At 46.3% G+C, this 25,897-nt stretch overlaps 1 protein-coding gene across 2 annotated transcripts in view; it reads right to left on the bottom strand.

Moving 5' to 3' along the window:
* The window catches only part of LOC147117647 (androgen-dependent TFPI-regulating protein-like), a 224,877-nt gene extending 207,262 nt beyond the window's left edge, over nucleotides 1-17,615 (bottom strand). For both annotated transcript variants that reach the window (XM_085988807.1, XM_085988806.1), the window contains exon 1: nucleotides 17,457-17,615. In XM_085988807.1, the coding sequence (XP_085844933.1) occupies nucleotides 17,457-17,612 (156 nt within the window). In that variant the 5' untranslated portion in view covers nucleotides 17,613-17,615. The remainder of the gene's footprint in view (nucleotides 1-17,456) is intronic.
* Nucleotides 17,616-25,897: the final 8,282 nt, after the last annotated feature.

Raw genomic sequence — 25,897 nt, 5'->3', positions numbered from 1 at the left:
TGGCAGCAGTCTGGACTGGCTGACAGGCAACAGCAAGGGCACTGGTGCAGTAGCAGTGGTGGGAGGACGAATGCTGTCATCCTGAGAGAGGACAGCAGGTTTGTGCTCCATGGAGCCATTGCCACTCCCCCGGGGCTGCACCTCAGCAATCCTAGTAATCTGTTGGAGGACAGGTTGCTGGACTGCTGTGACACCCTGCAAGCCCCTTTCAACACTGCAATCCACAGCCATGATGGCAGCAGTCTGTGCTTCCACTGCTGCACTCAGACATTGGGTGGCTGCTGTTTGTGCTGCAATGGAAGCAGAGACATCAGCCATCAGATGCTGCATCATAGTTGGGTCGACAAGTGTGTTGATGGAGTTGGCCACCACTTCCATGCTGGAAAGGATGGGCTCCAAGCTCTGCACAAAGCCCTGTGCCAAGTTGATACTGGACTCCTCCATGCCTCTTGACATTGCACGCAGGCTTTCTGGCAGGCTTCCCAATGCATCAAGCATTTCATTGTGCACAGCCATCACCTTTCTTTTGTAGGCCGCCCCATCAAAGTCCTCATCTGAGTCCTGTGCAGCAGAACTTGTGTGTGACCTCGCCCTCTGGTGAGCTGACACCTGCGCTATCCATTCCCCCTGCTCCGGCTGCAGGCTGCTTGTGCCCGGTGTCTCACCATGTGCAGATCCCACCTCTATGTTATCCTCTAAATTACGCACAGTGTCAGTATCTGAGCTGGTGGCTGTGAGTGTGAAATCGGGTGATAGTTTGTCTCTGAATCACTGTCTTCTTGCTGTTCCTCCACTGCCTGGCCAGGTGGAACTTCTTGGGTATCTGAAAGCAGAAAGGCACAAGGGTAAGGTTGTGATGAGGGGAGGGGGTAATGCAAGAGGTGCATGCTTACACCATCTGCAGCTTGTAAGTCAGAAGAAATTGTAGGGTGACGAGGAAATGGGATGCGAGAAGGATGATTAGGTATGAGGATAGCGTCATCTTCAATTGATTCAGCCCTGTTGCTGGCCATGGGCTCAGCAATTTCCATTCCAATAAGGGCCAGCACCGTCTCCTCCATGCAGGCATGCCTGTCCACAAATGGGTAGTCCCTGCTGTTGTGTATGTACCTTTAAGGGAATAACTGGTCTCAGACTGCAGTACCGGCAGTGACCACCCCTGTATAAAAGGCCCTAGCAGGCTTCTGGAGTTTCAGTTTCCAGGTTGTCTCCATTCAGTAAAGACTTGTTATAATCCACTCCTGCAGTCCGTGTCTCAATTATACACGGACATAATACCTGCTGTCTCCGGTTGTGAGCCAGCCTGTCCTGCAAGAGAAAGGGAAGTGTGTCAGTGAGTGTGGTGCAATATGTTTGGCTGATGTGGCTGTCATGTTTGAATAGCTAGCAGTGTGTGCAAACTGTGACTGTGGGTGTGAAGCTTGCAGCAGTGCTAAGTGTGTGAGAGTGAGGTGAAGCATATGAATGTGAGGTATGAGTCCTGATTGATAGAGGTTGTTGGTAGGTGAGTGATGGGGGTGTGGTGAATTGAGGAATGTGTGAGGCTAGTGGTGCAGTTGGTAGGATATGGCATTTGAAGATGCATTCACTGACCTTGACCACTTGTGTGAGGTCATTGAACTTCTTGTGGCACTGCATCCAGATCCTCGGGGAATGACTGCTGGCATTGACCTCCACAGCTATCTGCTCCCACTGCCTTTTGATAATTTGTCTGGAGGGCATACTTCCCTCCTGCGGATACAGGACATCTCTCCTACTTTCCACCTCCTCCAACAAGACCTCCAGTGCAGCGTCCGTAAACCTTGGAGCCCGTTCTCTCCCCTGTTCTTTCACAGATTGGAATCTCTTCAATCACGACAGCCAGCACCTGCTCCAATCATAATGTACCTCCCCTTTAAGAGGTGCAGGCTAGCTTTATCTTGTGCTAGCCTCTACAATATTGTCCCCCTGCTGATGCGTCCAGCCAATGAACAGTGCGGTTAGTGCTGGCTGCAATCATTTAAATCAGCAGGCAGCACGAAGTTGGCGTGCTGCCTGCGTTACAATCAATGGGCGCGGGTTAATTGCACATCATGATCCTCGTGCCCGTTGTCGGGGGCTATCAAATTTAGCGGCTATAGAATCTTACAGCAAAGAAGGAGGCCATTTGGCCCACCATACCTGTGCTGGTTCTTTTAAAGAGCTATCCAATTAGTCCCACTCCCCTGCTCTTTCCCCATAGCCCTGCAATTTTCTCCCCTCCAAGCATTTATCCAATTCCAATTTGAAAGTAAGCATTGAATCTGCTTCCATCACCCTTTCAGGCAGTGCATTCCAGATCATAACAACTCGTTGTGTAAAAATAATTCTCCTCATCTCACCTCTGGCTCTTTTGTCAATTGCCTTAAATCTGTGTCCTCTGATTACTGACCCTTCTGTCACTGGAAACAGTTTCTCTATATTTACTCTATCAAAACCCTTCATGATTTTGAATGCCTCTATTAAATCTCCCCTTAACCTTCTCGGCTCTAAAGAGAACAATCCCAGCTTCTCTAGTCTCTATGAAACTGAAGTCCCTCATCCCCGGTACCATTTGAGTATATCTCATCTGCATCCTCTCCAAAGCCTTGAAGTCTTTCCTAAAGTGTGGTGCCCAGAATTGGACACAATACACCAGCTGAGGCCTAAGCAGTGATTTATAAATGTTTAGCTTAACTTCCTTGCTTTTGTACTCTATGCCTCAATTTATAAAGTCAATGACCCTGTTTGCTTTTTTAAAGCCTTCTCAACTTGTCCTGCCACCTTCAAAGATTTGTGTACATAAACCCCCAGGTCTCTGTGTTCCTGCACCCCCTTTAAAATTGTACCATTTAGTTTATATTGCCTCTCCTCATTCTTCCTACCAAAATGCATCACTTCAGACTTCTCTGTATTAATTTTCATCTGCCATGTGACTGCCCATTTCATCAGTCTGTCTATGTCCTCCTGAAGTCTATTACTATCCACCTCACTGTTTACTACTTTTCCAACTTTCATGTCATCTGCAAACTTTGAAATTATGCCCTGTACACCCAAGTCCAGGTCATTAATATATATCAAATATCAAAGTGGGGAGGGGGATGGAATGAACGGCGCGAGTATGGAGTTTGTGGCAGGGCTGAAGACAATGGCTTTGGTCTTCCCAGCATTTAACTGGTGGAAATTTGCAGGTCATCCAAGACAGGATGTCAGATAAGTACTCTGACACACAAGGCTGAATTTTTACCTTTGAGTCAGGTCGGGTGTGTGGGAGCCGTGTAGTGGGTCGCCATCACAAAGTTTTCATCCGCGTTTAACTGAATTAGATCAATTGAATGAGTCATGCGGGTTTCCCGGCCAATTAACTGGAGCGGGTCTGATGACATCACCGATGACTCGCCTTCAGCTCAGCTATTTAAAGGAGCCTTGCACACATCACAGTCGAAGGTTGTTGTAGGAGGCTCAGAGGTGCCTATGCTTATCCATCCAAGACTTTGAGTGTGAGGGTGCAAGGAACGATGCAGTCTCAGCGCCAGAAGGCTGCGCCCAGGTTTTTGGATTCCTCCCTGGAGTCAGAGCATGGGGGGAGGTCCTATTCATTGGTAACGGCAGAAAGAGACCAGCCAGTGATACCAAGAGGGCATGGCTAGAGGTCGCCCAAGAAATTTGCAGCAGGGGTGTTGTCAGCCGCTCCTGGATAAAGGGTCAGAAGAGATTCAATTATCTCAAGAGGTCAGGAAAGGTGAGTACAATGCCAACTACATCCTGATGCGTGTGTCACCCCAACCCCATCACTCTGCCTTCTCAAGCCTACTCCTGCACAGCAACCTACCTTGCAGGTGCACTCATCCCTCACTGTCTATGCACCTACTAGCATCCCAATCTGACTAACCACCAATGACACTCCCTCTCAGCCTAATGCAAGCATAGAAAGTAATGCCACAGAAGGAGTCATGCCAGTCCCTCATAGTCACCCTCTACAGATGTAGCCCATCCATCCCTTACACACATTCCATCACTCTCACTCAATGCTCTCTCTTTCCCTCCTTGCAGGAGAAGAGAGTGCAGAACAACAGAGAAAGACAAAAACCGGAGATGGCCCTCCAATATACATGACTCTGATGCCAGCAGAGGAGGAGGTGCTGGAATTAAGTGGGGGGACAGAGTTGCTGGCAGTGGGAGACAGAGAGAGCGGGATCTCCCAGCAATCTGGTGACAGAATTAAATATCCCACAAGGCATACAACAGTCACTCATGGTAACTGATGTCAGCAGCCAGTGAAATATCATCATGTGCATAATGGTAACATTACACATTCTTATCATAAGACTTCTAATTCATGTCTTTACTCTCCCATAGGTCCATCAAGTGACCCCCTCACCACTGTCCAGCCGGAGGAGGAAGACAACTCCTCAGAGGAAGCTCCACTCTCTGAGGATGCACCGTCAGCAGACCCATGCGCACCCAGCACCAGCGCAGTTACGCACACCTCGGTGGGTCCTGTGAGGCATAGAGTAGTGTTGTCACCTGGTGTCTCACACCTCACAGGTGAGCAAGAGCAGATGGTGTTGACAGGGGCAGCAGTGGAAAGTCCTCGCCGGAGGCCACAGGGCTCTCCCAGCTCTGCTCAGCTGCGTACAGATGCTGAAACTCGGGGGCCATCGACAGAGGTTGATCTTGGAAAAGCAGCAACAAATGTGTGAGGCTCTGGCTTTTCCAGCTGTGATGTGTGCAACTGTACTGAGAATGGAAGAGTCCATCTCCAACATGAGCTCCACTATATCGCAGGTGATGGCGACGATGTGCTGTTCCATGGAAAGGATGACCACCTGCATGGAACAGCAAATGCGCCAATTAAACGAGAACATGCTTGCTGTGAACAACAGATTGCAGACTCTTACTGAACTCATCTCTAGAAAGGATACCAACGTAGACTTGGGCATGCATCGCCGCACTGATGTGCAGCAAGGTGCTGTCCAGCTCTTTGCTAGCAGGGAAGTGTGGGTGGCCCATGAGAGGGATGATGGTGAGAGGAGACATGGAAGTGGGGGCTCTTCTCAAAGCACTCACATTTCTCCCCCGTTGCCACCCCCTCAGTCAGACTCCCACATGCTGCCTCGGATCCCGATGGCCAAGTCTGCCCCTGCACAGTTGCAGGAGGAGCGGTCTTTTGTGGGGCCCTCACAAGTGTCGAAGAAGTTGCAGCAGGGAAGTGAGCAGCCTGCCTTTACCTCTGCTGAGGCTACAAGGGGTTACACTTTGTAGAAGCACTCGGAAAAGAAAAATGACACAATCGTAGATGCACAAGGGTATGCAAATGGCTGTTTGTCAAAACATTAGTGTTAAGCTTCAGTTCTATTTATGGCCCACATAAATTTATTTCTTTGCATCACTTTCCCATCTTGTCCATTTTTGCCAGCTACCTAGGAAGTGGTCTTGTCACTTGAACTGAATGGTGAGACATTGATTAACCTCGAGCAAAGGATGTGTGTGTGTGACAGGAATGGTTTGGTCATTTTAGGACTGCTTTGTGGTGCTGGTGGCCGGGGGGCGGGGGGCTGATGGGGGACTTGGTACAGCATCTGGGAGCCAGATGGGTGCATTGGTGCAACTTAACTAAATCGTGCCATTATGAGGGCCTCTCGGGCAGCAATGTGCACCGCTGCTGGTGCCATCTCCACCTCAGGCTCCTCCTCCTCCCCGTGTTCCACCTGCTCCTCCTCCTCCAAAGAGGCTGTGCGCTCTGTGCCTTGCTCCTCCTGCAGCTCCAATCCTCGCTGCTGTGCTATGTTGTGCAGCGCGCAGTAAACGACGATGATTCTGGAGACTCTGGCTGGTGCGTACTGAAGGGCTCCTCCAGATCTGTCACGGCATCTGAAGTGCATCTTCAGTATGTGGCTTTCATTATAGTGCTCCTCGGCCTCATTGCTTGGTCTCCTCAAGGGTGTCATTAGTCACGTCTTCAGTGGATAGTACTTGTCTCCAAGCAGTCGCTAAGTCTGGTTGGAGGTGCGAAGAGCTGAGGAAGGCTGGACTGGTGCACGATGATAGAGTCATAACAGCTCCCTGGGAATCTGGCACATACATACATGCATAATCATCTTTTTGTGGTTGCAGACGAGCTGCACATTGAGGGAATGGAAGCCTTAAGATTCACAAACACAGCGAGGAGGAGCCCGGTACAAAAACCGGCGACCAGCGAGGCCCGAGACCACTCGGAGCAGGGAGGAGCAGCGAGGAGGAGCCCGGTACAAAAACCGGCGACCAGCGAGGCCCGAGAACACTCGGAGCAGGGAGGAGCAGCGAGGAGGAGCCCGGTACAAAAACCGGCGACCAGCGAGGCCCGAGACCACTCGGAGCAGGGAGGAGCAGCGAGGAGGAGCCCGGTACAAAAACCGGCGACCAGCGAGGCCCGAGAACACTCGGAGCAGGGAGGAGCAGCGAGGAGGAGCCCGGTACAAAAACCGGCGACCAGCGAGGCCCGAGAACACTCGGAGCAGGGAGGAGCAGCGAGGAGGAGCCCGGTACAAAAACCGGCGACCAGCGAGGCCCGAGAACACTCGGAGCAGGGAGGAGCAGCGAGGAGGAGCCCGGTACAAAAACCGGCGACCAGCGAGGCCCGAGACCACTCGGAGCAGGGAGGAGCAGCGAGGAGGAGCCCGGTACAAAAACCGGCGACCAGCGAGGCCCGAGAACACTCGGAGCAGGGAGGAGCAGCGAGGAGGAGCCCGGTACAAAAACCGGCGACCAGCGAGGCCCGAGAACACTCGGAGCAGGGAGGAGCAGTGAGGAGGAGCCCGGTACAAAAACCAGCGACCAGCGAGGCACACCAACTCAGCAGCGGGGAGAGAGGTAAAATGTAATCAGAGTGTGACGTCACCAGGGAGCAAGTAAGTGATTGGTTGGTGAGTATTTCTCTTTTTTAAACTTTAACTCTGTAGTTTATAGTTACTAGGGTCTTTTCTGGTATAGCAGGGACTGTTGGTAGACTATACAAGCGCCTTAGAGATATCTTTAATTGGTGATAGTAAATTAATTTAAATTAATTAAAGGGAAGGTCATGCCAGGAGAGCCCAGCCCCGTGATATGCTCCTCTTGCTCTATGTGGGAATTCGGGGACACTGCCGGTGCCCCTGATGACCACGTGTGCCAGAGATACATCCATCTGCAGCTACTAGCAGACCGCATTGAGACACTGGAGCTGCGGGTGGATGGGTTGTTGAGCATTCACGATGCTGAGAGGGTCGTGGATAACACGTTTAGTGAGTTGGTCACACCACAGGGTAGGGCTGCACAGGAAGAAAGGAAATGGGTGACCACCAGGCGGAGCAATAGAAGCAGGCAGGTAGTGCAGGACACCCCTGTGACCATTCCCCTCTCAAACAAGTATACCGCTTTGGATACTGTTGAGGGGGATGACTCACCAGGGGAAGGCAGCAGCAGCCAACTTCCTGGCACTGGGGGTGCTCCTGCTGCCCAGGAAGGGAGGAAAAAGAGTGGGAGAGCAATAGTGGTAGGGGATTCTATACTAAGGGGAACAGATAGGCGTTTCTGTGGCCGTAGACGTGAATCCAGGATGGTTTGTTGCCTCCCTGGTGCCAGGGTCAAGGATGTCACTGAGCGGCTGCAGGGCATTCTGGAGGGGGAGGGTGAACAGCCAGAGGTCGTGGTCCACATTGGTACCAACGACATAGGTAAAAAGAGGGATGAGGTCCTGCAGCAAGAATTTAAGGAGCTAGGTGGAAGATTAAAGAGCAGGACCTCAAAGGTTGTAATCTCTGGATTACTCCCGGTGCCACGTGCTAGTGAGTATAGGAATAGGAAGATAGAACAGATGAATGCGTGGCTAAAGGGATGGTGCAGGAGGGAGGGCTTTAGTTTCCTGGATCACTGGGTCTGCTTCTGGGAAAGGTGGGACTTGTACAAATCGGACGGTTTACACCTGAACCAGAGGGGGACCAATATCCTTGCGGGAAGGTTTGCTAGCACTGCTGGGGGGGGTTTAAACTAACTTGGCAGGGGGATGGGATACAGAGTGGAACTATAGTAGGGGGTGAGTTACAGCCAAATACAGAGGAAAAAACAAGTCAGCTGGGAAGGCAGAGCAAATATATGAAGGCAAAAGGGAATATGGCAAGGCTGGAAGGCATTTATTTTAATGCAAGGAGTCTTGCAAATAAAGTGGATGAACTGAAGTTGTTGCTGAACACATGGGAGTACGATATTGTTGCTATCACGGAGACATGGTTGAGGGAGGGTCAGGACTGGCAGCTCAATATTCCGGGGTATAGAATCTTCAGGCGAGACAGAGGGGGGTGTAAAAGGGGAGGGGGTGTTGCAATATTAATTAAGGAATCAATTACTGCTGTAAGGAGGGATGATATATTAGCGGGTTCCTCTAATGAGGCCATATGGGTAGAACTTAAAAACAAAAAGGGGGCAAGCACTTTGCTGGGAGTGTACTATAGGCCCCCGAACAGTCAGGGGGAGATAGAGGAACAGATATGTAGGCAAATCTCAGAGAAGTGCGAAAATAATAGGGTAATAATAGTGGGGGATTTCAACTTCCCCAATATTAATTGGGATAGTCAGAGTGTGAAAGGCTTAGAGGGTGCAGAATTCTTAAAGTGCATCCAGGAGAGCTTTTTGAGCCAACATGTAGAAAGTCCTACAAGAGAGGGGGCGGTACTGGACCTAATTCTAGGGAATGTAGCCGGGCAAGTGGTGGAAGTGTCAGTAGGAGAGCATTTTGGCGACAGTGACCATAATTCGGTGAGATTTAAGGTGGTCATGGAAAAAGACAAAGACGGCCCGGAGGTAAGGGTTCTAAATTGGGGAAAGGCCGATTTTAATATGATAAGGCAGGATCTGGTCAAAGTGGACTGGGAGCAGCTACTTATAGGAAAATCCACATCAAAGCAGTGGGAGACTTTCAGAAGGGAAATAGAGAGAGTACAATGGCAACATGTTCCCATAAAGGTCAAGGGTGGGACCAACAAGCAAAGGGAACCTTGGATGACAAGGGATATACAAAAATGCATTAGGAAAAAAAGGGGGGCTTTTGGCAGTTACAAAAGACTAAAGACGGAGGACGCCCTAGAGGAGTATAAAAAGTGCAGGGGCATACTTAAAAAAGAAATTAGGAGGGCGAGGAGGGGCCATGAAATAACACTGGCGAGCAAAATAAAGGAAAATCCTAAGATGTTTTATAAGTATATTAAGGGCAAGAGGATAACCAGGGAAAGGGTAGGGCCCATTAGGGACCAAAGTGGCAATCTGTGTGTAGAGCCAGATGATGTAGGCGGGGTTTTAAATGAATTTTTTGCATCTGTGTTCACTATGGAGAAAGATGATGTAGACATAGAAATCGGGCAAGGGGACTGTGACATACTTGAACATATTAGCATCGAGAGGGAGGAGGTACTAGCGGTTTTAGCAGGCCAAAAAGTGGATAAATCCCCAGGCCCGGACGAGATGTATCCCAGGCTGTTGTGTGAGGCAAAGGAGGAGATTGCAGGGGCTCTGACACAAATTTTCAGAACCTCTCTGGCCACAGGGGATGTACCAGAGGACTGGAGAACAGCTAACATAGTACCATTATTCAAGAAGGGTAGCAGGGATAAACCAGGGAATTACAGGCCAGTGAGTTTAACATCTGTGGTAGGGAAATTATTGGAAAAAATTCTGAGGGACAAAATTAGTCTCCACTTGGAGAGGCAAGGATTAATCGGGGATAGTCAGCATGGCTTTGTCAAGGGTAAATCATGTCTGACCAATCTGATTGAATTTTTCGAGGGGGTGACTAGGTGTGTGGATGAGGGAAATGCTGTGGATGTGGTTTACATGGATTTCAGTAAAGCTTTTGACAAAGTCCCGCATAGGAGACTGGTCAAGAAGGTAAGAGCCCATGGGATCCAGGGTGCCTTGGCGCGTTGGATCCTAAACTGGCTGAATGGCAGGAGGCAGAGGGTGATGGTCGAAGGTTGCTTTTGTGACTGGAAGCCTGTGTCCAGTGGGGTACCTCAGGGATCGGTGCTGGGACCCTAGCTCTTTGTGATCTACATAAATGATTTGGATGAGAATGTAAAAGGTATGATCAGTAAGTTTGCAGATGACACGAAAATTGGTGGGGTGGTAAATTGCGAGGAGGAAAGCCTCAGGCTACAGGACGATATAAACGGGTTGGTCAGATGGGCGGAAAAGTGGCAAATGGAATTTAACCCTGAAAAGTGCGAGGTGATGCATTTTGGACGGACAAATAAGGCAAGGGAATACACAATGAGTGGTAGGACCCTAGGAAGTACAGAGGGTCAGAGGGACCTTGGTGTACATGTACATAGATCCCTGAAGGCAGCGGAACAGGTAGATAAGGTGGTTAAAAAGGCATATGGGATACTTGCCTTCATTAGCCGAGGCATAGAACATAAGAGCAGGGAGGTTATGATGGAGCTGTACAAAACGCTTGTGAGGCCACAGCTGGAGTACTGTGTGCAGTTCTGGTCGCCTCACTATAGGAAGGATGTGATTGCTTTGGAGAGGGTGCAGAGAAGATTCACCAGGATGTTACCTGGGATGGAGCGCCTCAGCTATGAAGAAAGACTAAACAGGCTGGGGTTGTTTTCCTTGGAGCAAAGAAGGCTGAGGGGGGACCTGATTGAGGTGTACAAAATGATGAGGGGCATAGATAGGGTAGATAAAGAGGAACTTTTCCCCTTAGTAGGGGGGTCAATAACAAGGGGGCATAGATTCAAGGTAAGGGGCAGGAGGTTTGGAGGGGATTTGAGGAGGAACTTTTTCACCCAGAGGGTGGTTGGAATCTGGAACTCACTGCCTGAAAGGGTGGTAGAGGCAGGAACCCTCATAACATTCAAGAAGCATTTGGATGAGCACTTGAAATGCCATTGCATACAAGGCTATGGACCAAATGCTGGAAAATGGGATTAGACTGGACAGGGATTGATGGTTGGCGCAGACACGATGGGCCGAAGGGCCTCTTTCTGTGCTGTATAACTCTATGACTCTATGACTCCTGGGTGATCTGAGGGTGCCTTGATGGCCACATGTGTACAGTTGATGATGCCCTGCACCTGTGGGAAACCAGCCAGCACCGCAAAGCCAAGCGTCCACTCGGTAACACCAATAGGAGAGGAAAATAATGAAGCTAGTAAGGTATTACATCACCTTCACATCCCCACATTGTAAATACAGCTGTAGCTCTCTCAATATTAAATAACAGTTTATGCTAAGTGTCTCATTAGATTTGGAAATCTAACAAACTTGGTTCTACAAAGTTATTGTTAAACATGCAAAACATAATGTCAAAGTCAGATTTAGTGGTTATTTCTCAGTGTCAAGTATTGTGATCCAGGGGCCTGAGTGGCACAGTGGATTAGGTACTGGCCTTCACTGCTGGGAAAGGGGCTCAAATGCAACCCCGTCTGAGGGGATGGAAGACCACACCTGGAGTACTGTGCACAGTTTTGGTCTCCTTATCTAAGGAAGGATATACTTGCCTTGGAGGCAGAGCAACAAAGGTTCACTAGATTGATTCCTGGGATGGGAGGGCTGTCCTATGATGAGAGATTAAGTAGATTGGGCCTATACTCTCTGGAGTTTAGAAGAATGAGAGGTGATCTCACTGAAACATACAAGATTCTGAAGGGGATTGACAGGGTAGATGCAGAGAGGTTGTTTCCACTGGCTGGAGTGTCTAGAACTAGAGGGCATAGTCTCAGGATAAGGGGTAGGCCATTTAAGACTGAGATGAGGAGAAATTTCTTCACTCAGAGAGTTGTGAATCTTTGGAATCCTCTACCCCAAGGGGCTGTGGATGCTGAGTCATTGATAGATTTTTAGACTCTAGGGGAATCAAGGGATATGGGGATTGGGCGGGAAAGTGGAGTTGAGGTCGATGATCAGCCATGATCTTACTGAACGGCTCGAGGGGTCGTATGGTCTACTCCTGCTCCTAATTCTTATGTTCTTATGTTCTTTGAATAGTGCTGTGGGATCTTTTACATCCACTTGAGAGGGCAAGCAGGGCTTCAGTTTAATGTCTCATCTGAAATTTGACACTTCCAACAGTGCAGCACTCCCTCAGTACTGCACTGAAGTGTCAGTCTGGATTATGTGCTCAAGTCTCTGGAGTAGGGATTAAGCCCATAGTCTTCTGACTCAGAGGCAAAAGTGCTACCACTGAGCCAAGGCTGACAAAGTAACTCATGCTTTGCCAATAAATCTTTCTAGCTAGGTAGTTCGTCTTGTTTAACTCACCAATTCGCTCCTGTCATGGAACCTGTTGCACTTTATACTGCTCCTGAACGATAACAATATTTTTCCCTCAATCAACATCACTAAAACAGATTATCTGATCATTATCACATTGCTATTTGTGGGAGCTTACTGTGCAAATTGGCTGCTGTGTTTCCATTACAACAGTGACTACACTTCAAAAGTACTTCATTTGCTGTAAAGTACTTGGGACGTCTGTTGGTCGTGAAAGGTGCTATATAAATGTAAGTCTTTTTATCCCAATCAAAGGCTTATTATAAAATGGCACAACAGACCTGTGAAGATTCTGTAGCAAAATACTGCAGATACTGGAAATCCGAAATAACAGCAGAAAATGCTGGAAAAACTCATGCCAGGCAACATCCGTGGAGAGAAAAAAGAGTCAACGTTTCGGGTTAAACCCTTTGTCAAAACTGGAAAAGCACAGGAAATGAAATAAATTAAAAGGTCGGGCTGGGAGAGAACAAAAGAGGAGTGAAGAGACATTAAGAGGCATTCAAAACGAGACGAGATGGTGATAGGACTAGTGGAGACAAAAGACGGCTCTAGATTAGGTGTGAAATGCGCTGGCAGAATGGGAGACAGCTGCCATGTGGGAGAGAAAAAAAGGGGGTCCACACCTTTGTTTTGGCCCTTTCCCCCCCCTTTTTTTCTCTCCCACATGGCAGCTGTCTCCCATTCTGCCAGCGCATTTCACGCCTAATCTAGAGCCGTCTTTTGTCTCCACTAGTCCTATCACCATCTCGTCTCATTTTGAATACCTCTTAATGTCTCTTCACTCCAATTTGTTCTCTCCCAGCCCGACCTTTTAATCTATTTCATTTCCTGTGCTTTTCCAGTCTTGACAAAGGGTTGACCTGAAACGTTAACTCTTTTTTCTCTCCACGGATGTTGCCTGGCCTGCTGAGTTTCTCCCGCATTTTCTGTTGTTACTTGTGAAGATTCTGTGTTGTTTTAAGCTTTCTCTGCATAGATCTAAATTCCACATGTGGCAGAAGGCTTTGTGATGAATAATTACGTCAACTCATGATTAGATTGGGTCCATCCCCTAACAATTGGCTAAATTGGCAGATTTAGACCATGTGTGGAGGACTTTTCTAGAATAACAGACAAGCTTAAATTTTTCCAAAACCCAGAATTCTGTCCGTCTTCCAATATCCTGCCACATAGTAAGTGAGCAGTCATGTTGCTGACACCTGATGCTTGGAATAACCCCGCCACTTCCCACATTATTATAGATTCCTCTAAATCACCCTGGCATGACCTGCCTCCCATGTTGTTTTGTATTCATTGCCTTTATGCTCACCAGATGCTTTTGAATAGTTTCCTACCCAATAACTGCCCAATATCCCCAATATAAATATCATGTTGGGGGAGATAAAGATCCAGTATCAAATTGCCAACCCATTTAAAAGTTTTGAAGTGCCTTAAATAAATCCTAGAACTTTAATTTCTGCCTTACACCACCTCTACCCCTGCCAAGGTCATTCTGTTTCATTATGGTCAGTACCCAAGCAAACACCACCTGATACACTTTATACATACGACACCCCACCCTATACATTTTATACATACTGCGCCCCACCTTATATCCTTTATACATATAATACTCCACCTGACATTGTTTATACATACAATAAACCACCTAATACCCTTTATAAATATTATAGCCCAGCTCATAAATAATAAATAATATACCCCTGCTTTATGCATGTTTCTCACGGCAGCACGGTGGTATAGTGGTTAGCACTGTTGCCTCACAGCGCCAGGGACCCGGGTTCAAATCCGGCCTCGGGCGACTGTCTGTGTGGAGTTTGCACATTCTCCCCATGTTTGCGTGGGTTTCCTCCGGGTGCTCCGGTTTCCTCCCACAGTCCAAAGATGTGCGGGTTAGGTTGATTGGCTATGATAATTTGACCCTTAGTGTTAGGGGGATTAAATACGTGGGGTTACAGGGATAGGGTGGGATATGTGTTGGTGTAGGGGTTACGGGGATCGGGTGGGATATGTGTCGGTGCAGGCTCGATGGGCCGAAATGGCTTCTATCTGCACTGTGGGGTTTCTGTGATGGCCACTAATTATGCCCTTGCTGGTATTGTCCACATCTCGAGAATAAATATAACTTTTAAAATTGGCCAGACACCTCTGCCATTAATGAAGAAAAAATTGCATTAATACGATATAATTCATTGAATAATGGAAATAGATTATTCTAAAAAAAAACTGAGTGTCACTTATCTGGTTCAAGCCTGTATTCTGTGAATGCATTGCATCTTGCACAGCTATACGCTTAAGTAAGAATCACCCTTATTATTGCCTCACACTTAATGAGGAGAGGCTTATGTGGTAAGTGAAGTAAATTGTATTAAATACTAAAAAATTATTAAAACCTGTCAGGATTTGGCAGTGCTTTTCTAGATCTTAATATAGGACTTGCTCACTACTGATCAACTCAGCGATCTGACAGGCCTGTGAGTCCCAGCTCTCAAGTCAGTCTTCCTGCAGACTCACTGCTCAACCAGAAAACTGCAGTTTCACTCCTACACTTAATGTGACCTGTTGTATTTTCCCTCCCAAATATTCTCAATCCGTTCTAAGACTTGCCTTTTGAAGCTTAATATACCAGCACAACCTGTCATCACATTGCCCCCTTTTTTTGGGCCTGTGACTGCCCTAATGCTGGTAAGTAGAACTGAGAAGCGCAGTTCATTACTGAAATTACACTCTGTTCCAAGTGAGAGTGGTTTGAAATGAAACAGGAATTGAGACTGAAAACCTGTTCAGTGCACAGAGCTGAGTGCTGGTGTGTGGAGGGGGATTCTTAGCATTGTTGCAGCTGATTAGGTGCTGATCATAATCTCAGCTGGTTCTTCAAGATTGTTGGAAAAAAAATTATAGTACATTGACCATTTTGAAAATAAGGAAAACTGCAAAAGGAGGACAGCTGATGCCAGTCCCTAAGGTGTCTGTAATTTACAGGTTTCACTGTATTTCCTAGTATTGCAGGTGCATTTTGATTAGCAATCTTTTTTTTCTACAGCAAAGTTATTTTTATGGTAAATTATACAGCAGAGAGTGACAGACTGATTGTTTTCTTGAAAACTGGCCTAAAGTATGCCCACCTCCTTTCCACCTGAAACCAAGACAATTCCCCCCTCAGTGATTCACCTCAGAGCTCACAGCGTTCATTTAATGTCGGGAATCATTAAACATCTGTTTTAAAGTCTGAGCAATTTCTAAATTAAGCAGATAGAGAGTTCAGAAGGTTACCTGGTCTGTGGAGTGTAGAGAGGCCAACTGAAAAGCTTCCATGTGGTTAAAGGAAAAACAAAGTGTTGGTTGAGAGATGTATGTTGACCAGGAGAGCTTCAAAGAGAGGTGTGGGATCTTTTATATCCCACTGAACAGAGAGGCAGGACCTCCATTTAATGTCTCATCTGAAAGATGGCACCTCTGACATGCAGCACTCCTTCAGTATTGCACTGAAGTGTCAGCCTAGATTATGTGTTCAAGTCTGGAGCTCGAATGTTTTTTTATTTGTTCCTGGGATGTGGGCGTCGCTGGCAAGGCCAGCATTTATTGTCCATTAATTGCCCTCGAGAAGGTGGTGGTGAGCTGCCTTCTTGAACCATTGCAGTCTGTGTGGTGAAGGTACTCCCGCAGTGCTGTTAGGGAGGGAGTTCCAGGATTTTGATCCAGCAACGATGAAGGAACGGCGATATATTTCCAAGTCAGGATGGTTTGTAACTTGGAGGGGAACTTGCAGCTGATTGTGTTCCCAGGTGCCTGCTGCCCTTGTCCTCCTAGGTGGAAGAAGTCGCGGGTTTGGGAAGTGCTGCCAAAGAAGCCTTGGTGAGTTGCTGGAGTGCATCTTGTAGACGGTACACACTGTAGCCATGGTGCGCCGGTGGTGGAGGAAGTGAATGTTTAAGGTGGTGGATGGGGTGCAGATCAAGCGAGCTGCTTTGTCCTGGACGGTGTTGAGCTTCTTGAGTTTTGTTGGAGCTGCACTCATCCAGGCAAGTGGAGAGTATTCCATCACACTCCTGACTTGTGCCTTGTAGATGGTGTTAAGGCTTTGGGGAGTCAGGAGGTGAGACACTCGCCACAGAATACCCAGCCTCTGACCTGCTCTTGTAGCCACGTATTTATGTGGCTGGTCCAGTTAAGTTTCTGGTCAATGGTCAGCCCCAGGATGTTGATGGTGGAGGATTCGGCTATGGTAATGCCATTGAATGTCAAGGGAAGGTGGTTAGACTCTCTCTTGCTGAAGATAGTCATTGCCTGGCACTTGTGTGGCGCGAATGTTAATTGCCACTTATCAGTCCAAGCCTGAACGTCGTCCAGGTCTTGCTGCATGTTGGCATGGACTGCTTCATTATCTGGGGAGTTGCGAATGGAACTGAACACTGTTCAATCATCAGCGAACATCCCCACTTCTGACCTTATGATGGAAGGAAGGTCATTGATGAAGCAGCTGAAGATGATTGGGCTTAGGTCACTGCCCTGAGGAACTCCTGCAGCAATGTCCTGGGGCTGAGATGCTTGATCTCCAACAACTAAAACCATCTTCCTCTGTGGTAAGTACGGCTCCAGCCAGTGGAGAGTTTTCCCCCGATTCCCATTGACATAAATCTATAAACCTTCTGGCTTAGAGGCAAAAGAGCTACCACTGACCCAACTGACAAATACCTAACCGTTAGAAACTAACCTAAGGTTAGGTGATTCCCAAGAGACTGTTTCTATCTTTTGGAATTTTGTAATAATCAGTTTCATGTTTCATAAAATGTGCAAATTTTCTCTAATATAAGGTACTTGCATCCTCTGTAAAAGATCTGTTGAAACGAATGGTTTAAAGTGCAGTTAGTATAAAATCTTGACATTAGTTAGTCCACAAAACCAATAATATAGAATTCTTTAATCCTTTCAAGAAGTACTGTTCACTGTGGCAATGTTGATGGATGGAAAGTCATGAGACCCTGTGGCTAAATTCTCAACATGAGCTCCTGGCAGGCAAAGAATCACACTGGGGAATACATTTGTAAAAAGTAGCCCTGTACAGTTTTTCATCCATCTCACTTGGAACTGGGCAACTTCCCACATTTTTCTCTTACATATTTCATAGACACTTACTTAACACAAACATATAAAACTGAAGAAGCACTTACTAAATTTAGGAACGTGAGGTACTTCCACTGACCAGCGTACAAGAACACTCCTGCAGGTGGGTGGTCGGACTGAGTGGTAAGAAGCATATAAACGAGAAGAAGATACCACACAAAAGTGGTGATGTGATACACTCCAGACATTGTTGTTGAAGCCATGTTTGTCCCTATTGCTGAAGTAGTAGTATGAGAATGACACTAATCTTATAATCTCACTGGATGCTACCATTTACCGTCAGGAACGGGGTGAGCTAAGCATGACATTTAAAAAAAAGTCAAATATTTTTTATTAATCACAAAGAGAGATCATTATCTCCTCTCTAAAGTCTCTGCTTTTCCTGTTTCTCCAAACAGCTATTAAACCATAGCAGGGTATTGTAGTTAACTGTCTAACAGCCCTCAACGAATGAACATGATTCACAATCATAAATAGACCAGTCAAGATCATTTAAGTTCAGTACTTGTGCAATGTAAATCAGTGGACATAAGATACAAAGGACTCATTGTTTGCTAATAGTCATACAATGCCACTTTTTGTAATGTTTCCAAATACAAAGTAAAGTTTTACTAACATTGTAGTCTGCGCTGTGGACGTTGAATAACAATTACTTAACAGTTGGTATTTAGCACAAAATAAAACTGCACAATGTTTTCATTGTAGAAAATGATTTTGTCCATTTAATAAATCCCTCGCGGGCCCGATGACTCACTGTTCTGATTGCAGTTTCATGCGTGTTAAAACATAACACTGGAAGGCGAGGCCTGTCTGTCTGCCCATCTGTCTATGGGGTAAATTATAAGTCAGCGCTTGCTCAACAGTTGGGCAGACCAGAGTATTGGGAGCAGAGGTCAGTGTGCCCAATATTCCCAGTCATTAAAGTTAATAATTGGAAATTAAGGAGGGCTGCGAATCAGGTGTGCTGTCCTCATGCTCAATTGTACAAAATTAACCGAAGTTCCACGGCAGGAGCACTAACTAATAAAATTTACCCTTATAGGAACAGGGGTAGGCCATTCAGACCCTCGAGCCTGTTCCGCCATTCAATGAGATCATGGCTGATCTGCGACCTAACTCCATATACCCGCCTTTGCCCCATATCCCTTAATACCTTTGGTTAACAAAAAGCTATCAATCTCAGATTTAAAATTAACAACTGATCTAGCATCAATTGATGTTTGCGGAAGAGAGTTCCAAACTTCTACCACCCTTTGTGTGTAGAAGTGTTTCCTAATTTCACTCCTGAAAGGTCTGGCTCTAATTTTTAGACTGTGCCCCCTTGTCCTAGACTCCCCAACCAGCGGAAATAGTTTCTCTCTACCTACCCTATCTGTTCCCCTTAATATCCTGAAAACTTTGATCAGATCACTCCTTAACCTTCTAAATTCTAGGGAATACAATCCTAATTTGTGTAATCTCTCCTTGTAACTTAACCCTTGGAGTCCGGGTATCATTCTGGTAAACCTACACTGCACTCCCTCCAAGGCCAATATATCCTTCCTAAGGTGTGGTGCCCAGAACTGCTCACAGTACTCCAGGTGTGGTCCAACCAGGGTTTTGTATAGCTGCAGCATAACTTCTACTCCCTTGTACTCTAATCCTCTAGATATAAAGGCCAGCCTTCCATTAGCCTTTTTGATTATTTTCTGTACCTGTTCATGACATTTTAATGATCTATGTACCTGAACCCCCAAGTCTCTTTGGACATCCACTGCTTTTAGCTTTTCACCATTTAGAAAGTACCCTGTTCTATCCCTTTTAGGTCCAAAGTGGATGACCTCACATTTGCTTACATTGAAATCCATTTGTCACAGTTTTGCCCATTCACCTAATCTATCAATATCCCTTTGTAATGTTATGCTTTCATCTACACTGCCTACAATGCCGCCTATCTTTGTGTCATCGGCAAATTTGGATGTATGACTTTCTATGCCATCATTTAAGTCGCTAATAAATATTGTGAATAGTTGAGGCCCCAACACAGATCCCTGCAGGACACCACTAGTCACATCCTGCCAATTTGTGTACCTACCCATTCTCCCTACTGCCTGTCTCCTGCCACTCAGCCAATTTCCTAACCAGGTCAATAATTTGCCCTCAATTCCATGATAATAGTCTCTTACTTGGGACTTTATCAAATACCTTCTGGAAGTCCATATAAATAACATCCATAGACATTTTCCTGTCCACTACTTTAGTCACCTCTTCAAAATATTCAAGCAGGTTTGTCAAGCATGACCTACCTTTCACAAATCCATGCTGGCTCTCGCTCATCAACTGAACATTTTTTGAGGTGTTCAGTCCCCCTATCCTTAATTATAGACTCTAGCAATTTCCCCACTAACTGGTCTATAATTCCCTGGTGTCCCTCTCTCGCCATTCTTAAAAAGCGGAGTGACATGTGCAATTTTCCAATCTAAAAGGACAGTTCCTGAATTTAGAGAACTTTGGAACATTATAGTTAGGGCATCTGCAGTGTGCTCACCTACTTCCTTTAAAACCCTGGGATGGAAACCATCTGGTCCTGGGGATCTGTCACTCTGTGGTGCCATTATTTTCTTTATTACTGTTATTTTACTTACGTTAATTTAATTGAGTCCCTGTCCCTGATTCAATTTAGATTCTTTGGGATTTCCGGCATGTTATCCTCTTCTACTACTGTAAATACTTATAAGTTTGTGTACCTATCTATCTATTAGCCATCTATCAATTCATCCAGCTATTATCTATATCTACCTGTCTGTCTATCCACTCATTAATCTATCTGTACATACATATATATATTAATTAATAACAATAACATTTGTGTGTTGCTCAGAGAAATCAGCCCAGAAATTCAAGAGCGATCCTTGCGCCAGAATGAAGAGATCCAGGGAGCCATCGATATTCGGCCTCAGACCTCAGTGTGGTGAGAGGAACCCTCCAGCGAAGTGTAAAGCAAGATTGTGATGCTCCTAGCACCACAACAGCCCTAAGGTAAGTGAAAGCCGGGGAGGGAGATTGGAAGGTCGGGGGAGGAGATCAGGGTGGGAGGGAAGAGATTGCAGGCCTCCAGGCGGGGAGGTGGGGATTGCAGGCCCAAGGGAGGAGATCACAAGCTTCGCGGGGGAGATCGCAGACATCAGCAGGTGGGGGATATTGTGGGCCTTGAGGGCAGAGCGCTCAAAGGAGGGAGGGATCGGTAGGGAGGGGAGTAGTGGCAGCCGGTAGCTCCTGCTCCTCCCGGCTCCACATTCAGGTAATTATGGGGGCCTTCCTGCCTGTTAGCACTACGTTATGCTGTGTGTGTTCAGCACATGACAAGTGAAGTGCTGGGGCATTCGAAAATATAATTATTCTGTAGTTAAAATGTTCCCAACATTCGCTCCTGCCAATACCTTTTCCAATATGACGGGAGTCGCAGTTCCGACCAGAAATGTGCGTGCGCTTCCTGCCTGCCATATTGGGGGCTTAGGAGGTCGTTTAGTACCCAAAAAGTAGGCGCCGTGTATTGTTTCTAGTTACGATGTTGGACTAAAAACAATAAGGGTCCTCTCTAGACAAAGCACAGTGTGATGCTGAATCTTAAAGCATTTTCAGCAATTAATTGTTTCTGATGTGCTAAGTTCTTAGAGAAATGTTTCAGAATTAATTCATACCAGCTTTGTCATTAGTGAATGATTTTTATATGCAACGTGATAGCTCTTAAAATATCCATTCACCTTTGATATTTACATAAATGATTCATTACAGAATTTAGACTGTTTATCTCCTATAACATGCTTAGGTATCATGGAGCTCTTTTCCTTTTTGAATGGAAACAAAATTTGGGGAGCAAAGTCAGGCTCTAGAATTGTTTTTTTTATTGCAAAGTTCTGGTGGCACTGCTATACTGCTTGGGTATTTGCATTGAACCAGAGGTGTAGTCAAGTATAACTGTTTTTTATTTTTGGAGGCCAATGTGATTGATGATTAAATATAGTTGGGGTAATTTGACAAGCCTGTGCTTTTGCCAGGGGAGCCTCGGTGCTGACCGAGCACATTGGAAATATGGAAAATCGTGGGCAGAGCACAATCAAATCTCCAATATGTGTTGTCAATGGGTGAGGGATCAGGCCAATAACACAGTCTTGTAAAACGACCCCTAGTGTTGTGTATATAGTTCTAATCAACAAGTCTTCCACATACATATCTACACTGATGGTGACTTGAAATGAATTAACACCTCCACTACCACCACAGGCAAATGGGGCAGATTTTTGCTTTGACTGTAGAAAGGAAAACCTGGCAAAGAAAATTGCACGGCTCTTCAGCTTCAGGAGAACAATAGGAACATAAGAAATAGGAGGAGGAGTAGGTCATACGGCCCCTCGAGTCTGCTCTGCAATTCAATAAGCTCATGCTAGTCTTCTATATCAACTCCACTTTCCCACCCTATCCCCATATCCTTTGATTCCCTGAGTGCCTAAAAATAGATCAATCTCAGTCTTGAATATGCTCAATGACTGACCATCCACAGCCCTCTGGGGTATTCCAGGGAATTCCAAAGATTCACAAATCTCTGAGTGAAGGCATTTCTCCTCATCTCAGTCCTAAATGGATGATCCCTTATTCTGAGACTATGACCCCGGGTTCTAGACTCTCCAGCCAGGGGAAACAGCTTCTCAGCATCTACCCTGCCAAGTGCTCTAAGAATTTTATACATTTCAATGAGATCACCTCTCATTCTTCTAAACTCCAGAGAATATAGGCACATCCTACTCAATCTCTCCTCATAGGACGACCCTTTCATCCCAGGAATCAATCTAGATGGCAGATGAAACTCAATATGGATAAGTGTAAAAGTCTGCACATTGGAAGTAAAAGTGGACAAATATGTGTACCATAAATGAGGTCAAACTAGCTAAGAATGAATTTGAAAAAGTTCAAGGGATGCTGGTAGACTCAGCGCTTAATGTGCCCTATAGTATAATGGATCAGTATTAGGACCATTGCTTTTCTTGTTATATATAAATGACCTGGACTTGGGTATAGGGAGTACAAATTCGAAGTTTGCACACAATACAAAACTTGGCAACGTAATAAATAGTGAGCGTGATAGTAGCAGACTTCAAGAGGACATAAACAGACTGTTGCAAAGACACATGGCAGATGCAATTTAATGCAGATAAGTGTGAAGTGATGCAACTTTGGGAGAAACAACATGGAGAGGTAGTATAATCTAAATGTTACTATTTTGAGGGGGGTACAAGAACCTGGGGTGTGATTACAAATTTTTGAAGGTGGCAGGACAAGTTGAGAAGGCGGTTAAGGAAGTGTATGGGATACTTGACTTTGTAAATAGGGGCATTGAATACAAAAACAAGGAAGTTATGTTAAACCTTTACAAATCTCTGGTTAGGCCTCAGTTGGAGTATTGTGTACAATCCTGGGCACCACACTTTAGGAAGGATGTCACTGACCTGTATCGCCTCCTGCAACAATACCTGCAGCCTGTAGTGTATGTGCCTTTAAGAGCCCCATGTGTACTGTAATGCCGGTAATGGCCACTCGGGCTATATAAGCCTGTATATTGTGTTGTATCAGTTAGTTCCCCTCCAGACTTTGTTTAGTAAACACCTATGAAACCAGCTCCTGTCTTCAGTGTCTCTATCAACACACAGACACAACACAGCCCACTGCCACAGTGCAGGAACTGCACTGCCTGCTGCAGTCAAGGTTACTTTGCTCCTTCCAAGCAGCAACAGGAGATACCAGTAACATCAGGCAATCTACAGTTTATGCTTACATTGCTGAAACAATTTCATCACCTTCCCCATGGACAACTGGAAATAGCAGGAAAGGGCTCTGGGGTTTGTGCAGATTGCAGGCTTCCCCCAAGTCCAGGGCATCATGACTGCATACACATCGCTACGCGAGCTCCTGTAAATAAGTCCGTTGCCTTCATCAATCACGAGGGCTTTAGCAATAACAACTTGGATTCATATAATACTTTATTGTAATAAATGGTCCCAAGGCACTTCACAGGAGTATTATCAAACAAAATTTGACACTGAGACACATAAGGAGATATTAGGACATGTGACCGTAAGCTTGGTTAAAGAGGTAGATTTTAAGGAGCGTCTTAAAGGAGGAGAGAGAGGTAGAGAGCCGGAGCGGTATAGGGAGGGAATTCCAGAGCTTAGGGTCTTGGCAGCTGAAGGCACAACTGCCAGTGGTGAAACAATGGAAATTGGGGATGGGCAAGAGGCCAGAAGTTGAGGAGTGCAGAGATCTCAGAGGGTTGTAGGGCTGGAGGAGGTTACAGAGATAGGGAGGGGCCAGTGTAGGTCAGTGAGCACAGGAGTGATGGGTGAACAAGAGTTGGGATGAGTTAGGAGACTGGTAGCAGGTTTCTGGATGAACTCAAGTTTACGGAGAGTGCAAGGTGGGAGGCCAACCAGGAGAACATTGGAATTGTCGAGCCTATTGGGAAAAAAGGCATGGATGAGGGTTTCAGCAGCATTATATTAATGCACAATTGGTGTATGATCACTAGCACCACATCATACATGTTTGTGCCCACTTTCCTAGCAGCAGCCATGATGCTTTTATCTTGCACCAATTCGCCGTCCCCTCACTCTTTGCGGCTGCAAACCGAGTGAGAGGCTGACTGCTTGGAGATGAGAGCTTTCCCCTGCCCCCTTTGCTCATGAGTCCTCTCAGAATGCCATGCTCGCTGGCTGAATTGCAATACAACCAGATCCACAGGCCATTTAAAGCCCTCATTGAGCAGACCAGTGAAGTGCTCTATCAATGCTTTCACTGCCTGGGCAGCTCTGGTGGCTTCCTCCAATACAGCTCAGCGAGACTGTCCCGTATCGTAGTGGTTTGCTGTATGCTGCTTAACTTTGCTGTGCAACACGTGGAGCCATCACTGGATCGGGATCTTCAAACAGATGACGAAGATAACATTGAGGATGGTGAAGAACCAGCCCGTAGCCAGAGCTCTTCGGCAGCAGTTCCTTAAACTGAGCTTTAGATGAACAATCCTTGCCCCCTGCTCCCCTGCATTGGTCATGTGCAACATCTGTCCCAGTCCTTCCACCTTCCAATACACTACTTCTGCCCAAAGACCAACATTGATGTACATGTCATCTGACATTTGAAAGTCACCAGCTATTACAGGAACACTGCAGACAGATTTAAAAACAGTTGATAATTTTAATGGATTACACAAATGCCTTAAAACTAATTATTTAAAGTGTGAGCCTATAATGCCTTTCTTACCTACTCTACCATTCCTACTGGGTGCTCCCCCAGTATCTTCAGTATGGGAGGTGAAAGGCTACTGTGGCTCAGATAAGGGGCTAAAAATTCAGTTGCGGGTGCTATGGGAGCCAATTTGGCTTGAAAATGGCGTATGAGCAGCGTGCGCACACTTCTGGTGTGGGCCATGCCGGACACCAGTTTGGTGAGGGCATTAGCATGGCGCTGGGAGCGTGCGCCGGAAGTATGTAGAGTACGCAGATCGTGACGTAAATCAGCATGAAACCTGATTTGACACCAGCGCTACCATTTTCGACCTCAATGCTGGAGCTAACACCCTGTCTTATCCTCGCACAGCTGAACATGTGTTCAGCAGCAGGAAAGACCTCCACCACCAGTGATATTTAAAGATATCATTACCTACTTGCAGGCTAGTTGCTGATTGATTTCTACTAGCTGTTGCTGAGTTTGGTAAAGTGTTTGGTGCTTTCTAGATTTCTTTAAAGGTGTCTAAGGTCTACAAGGAGTGGCACATGCTCAAGGACTTAGAATCATAGAAAGTTACAGCATGGAAGGACGCCATTTCAGCCCATCGTGTCTGCGCCGGCCAACAAAGAGCTATCCAGCCTAATCCCACTTCCCATCTCTTGGTCCGTAGCCCTGCAGGTTAGAGCATCCCAAGTGCACATCCAAGTACTTTTTAAATGTGGTTAGGGTTCCTGCCTCTACCACCCTTTCAGGCAGTGAGTTCCAGACCCACGCAACCCTCTGGGTGAAGATATTTTCCTTCAAATCTCCTCTAAACCTTCCACCAATTACTTTAAATCTGTGCCCCCTGGTTTTTGACCCCTCTGCTAAGGGAAATAGGTCATTTCTATCCACTTTATCTATGCCCCTCATAATGTTATGCACCTCAATAAGGTCTCCCCTCAGCCTCCTCTGTTCCAAGGAAAACAGACCCAGCCTATCCAGTCTTTCCTCATAGCTAAGATTCTCTACTCCCGGCAACATCCTTGTAAATCTCCTCTGTACCCTCTCTAGTGCAATCACATCTTTCCTGTAGTGTGGTGACCAGAACTGCACACAGTACTCTAGCTGAGGCCTAACTAGTGTTGTAGTGTATGTACCTTTAAGGGGAGAACTACTTTTTGCAGCTCCTGTATACTGTAGTACCGGCAGTGACCACACCTGTATATAAACCCTGAGTAGGGATCTGTAC

This window comes from Somniosus microcephalus, chromosome 5, assembly GCF_052327205.1.
Source record: "Somniosus microcephalus isolate GS21.2 chromosome 5, FLI_Smic_1.0, whole genome shotgun sequence".
NCBI classification, from domain to species: Eukaryota; Metazoa; Chordata; class Chondrichthyes; order Squaliformes; family Somniosidae; genus Somniosus; species Somniosus microcephalus.
This window is presented reverse-complemented; position numbering and strand designations above follow the sequence as displayed.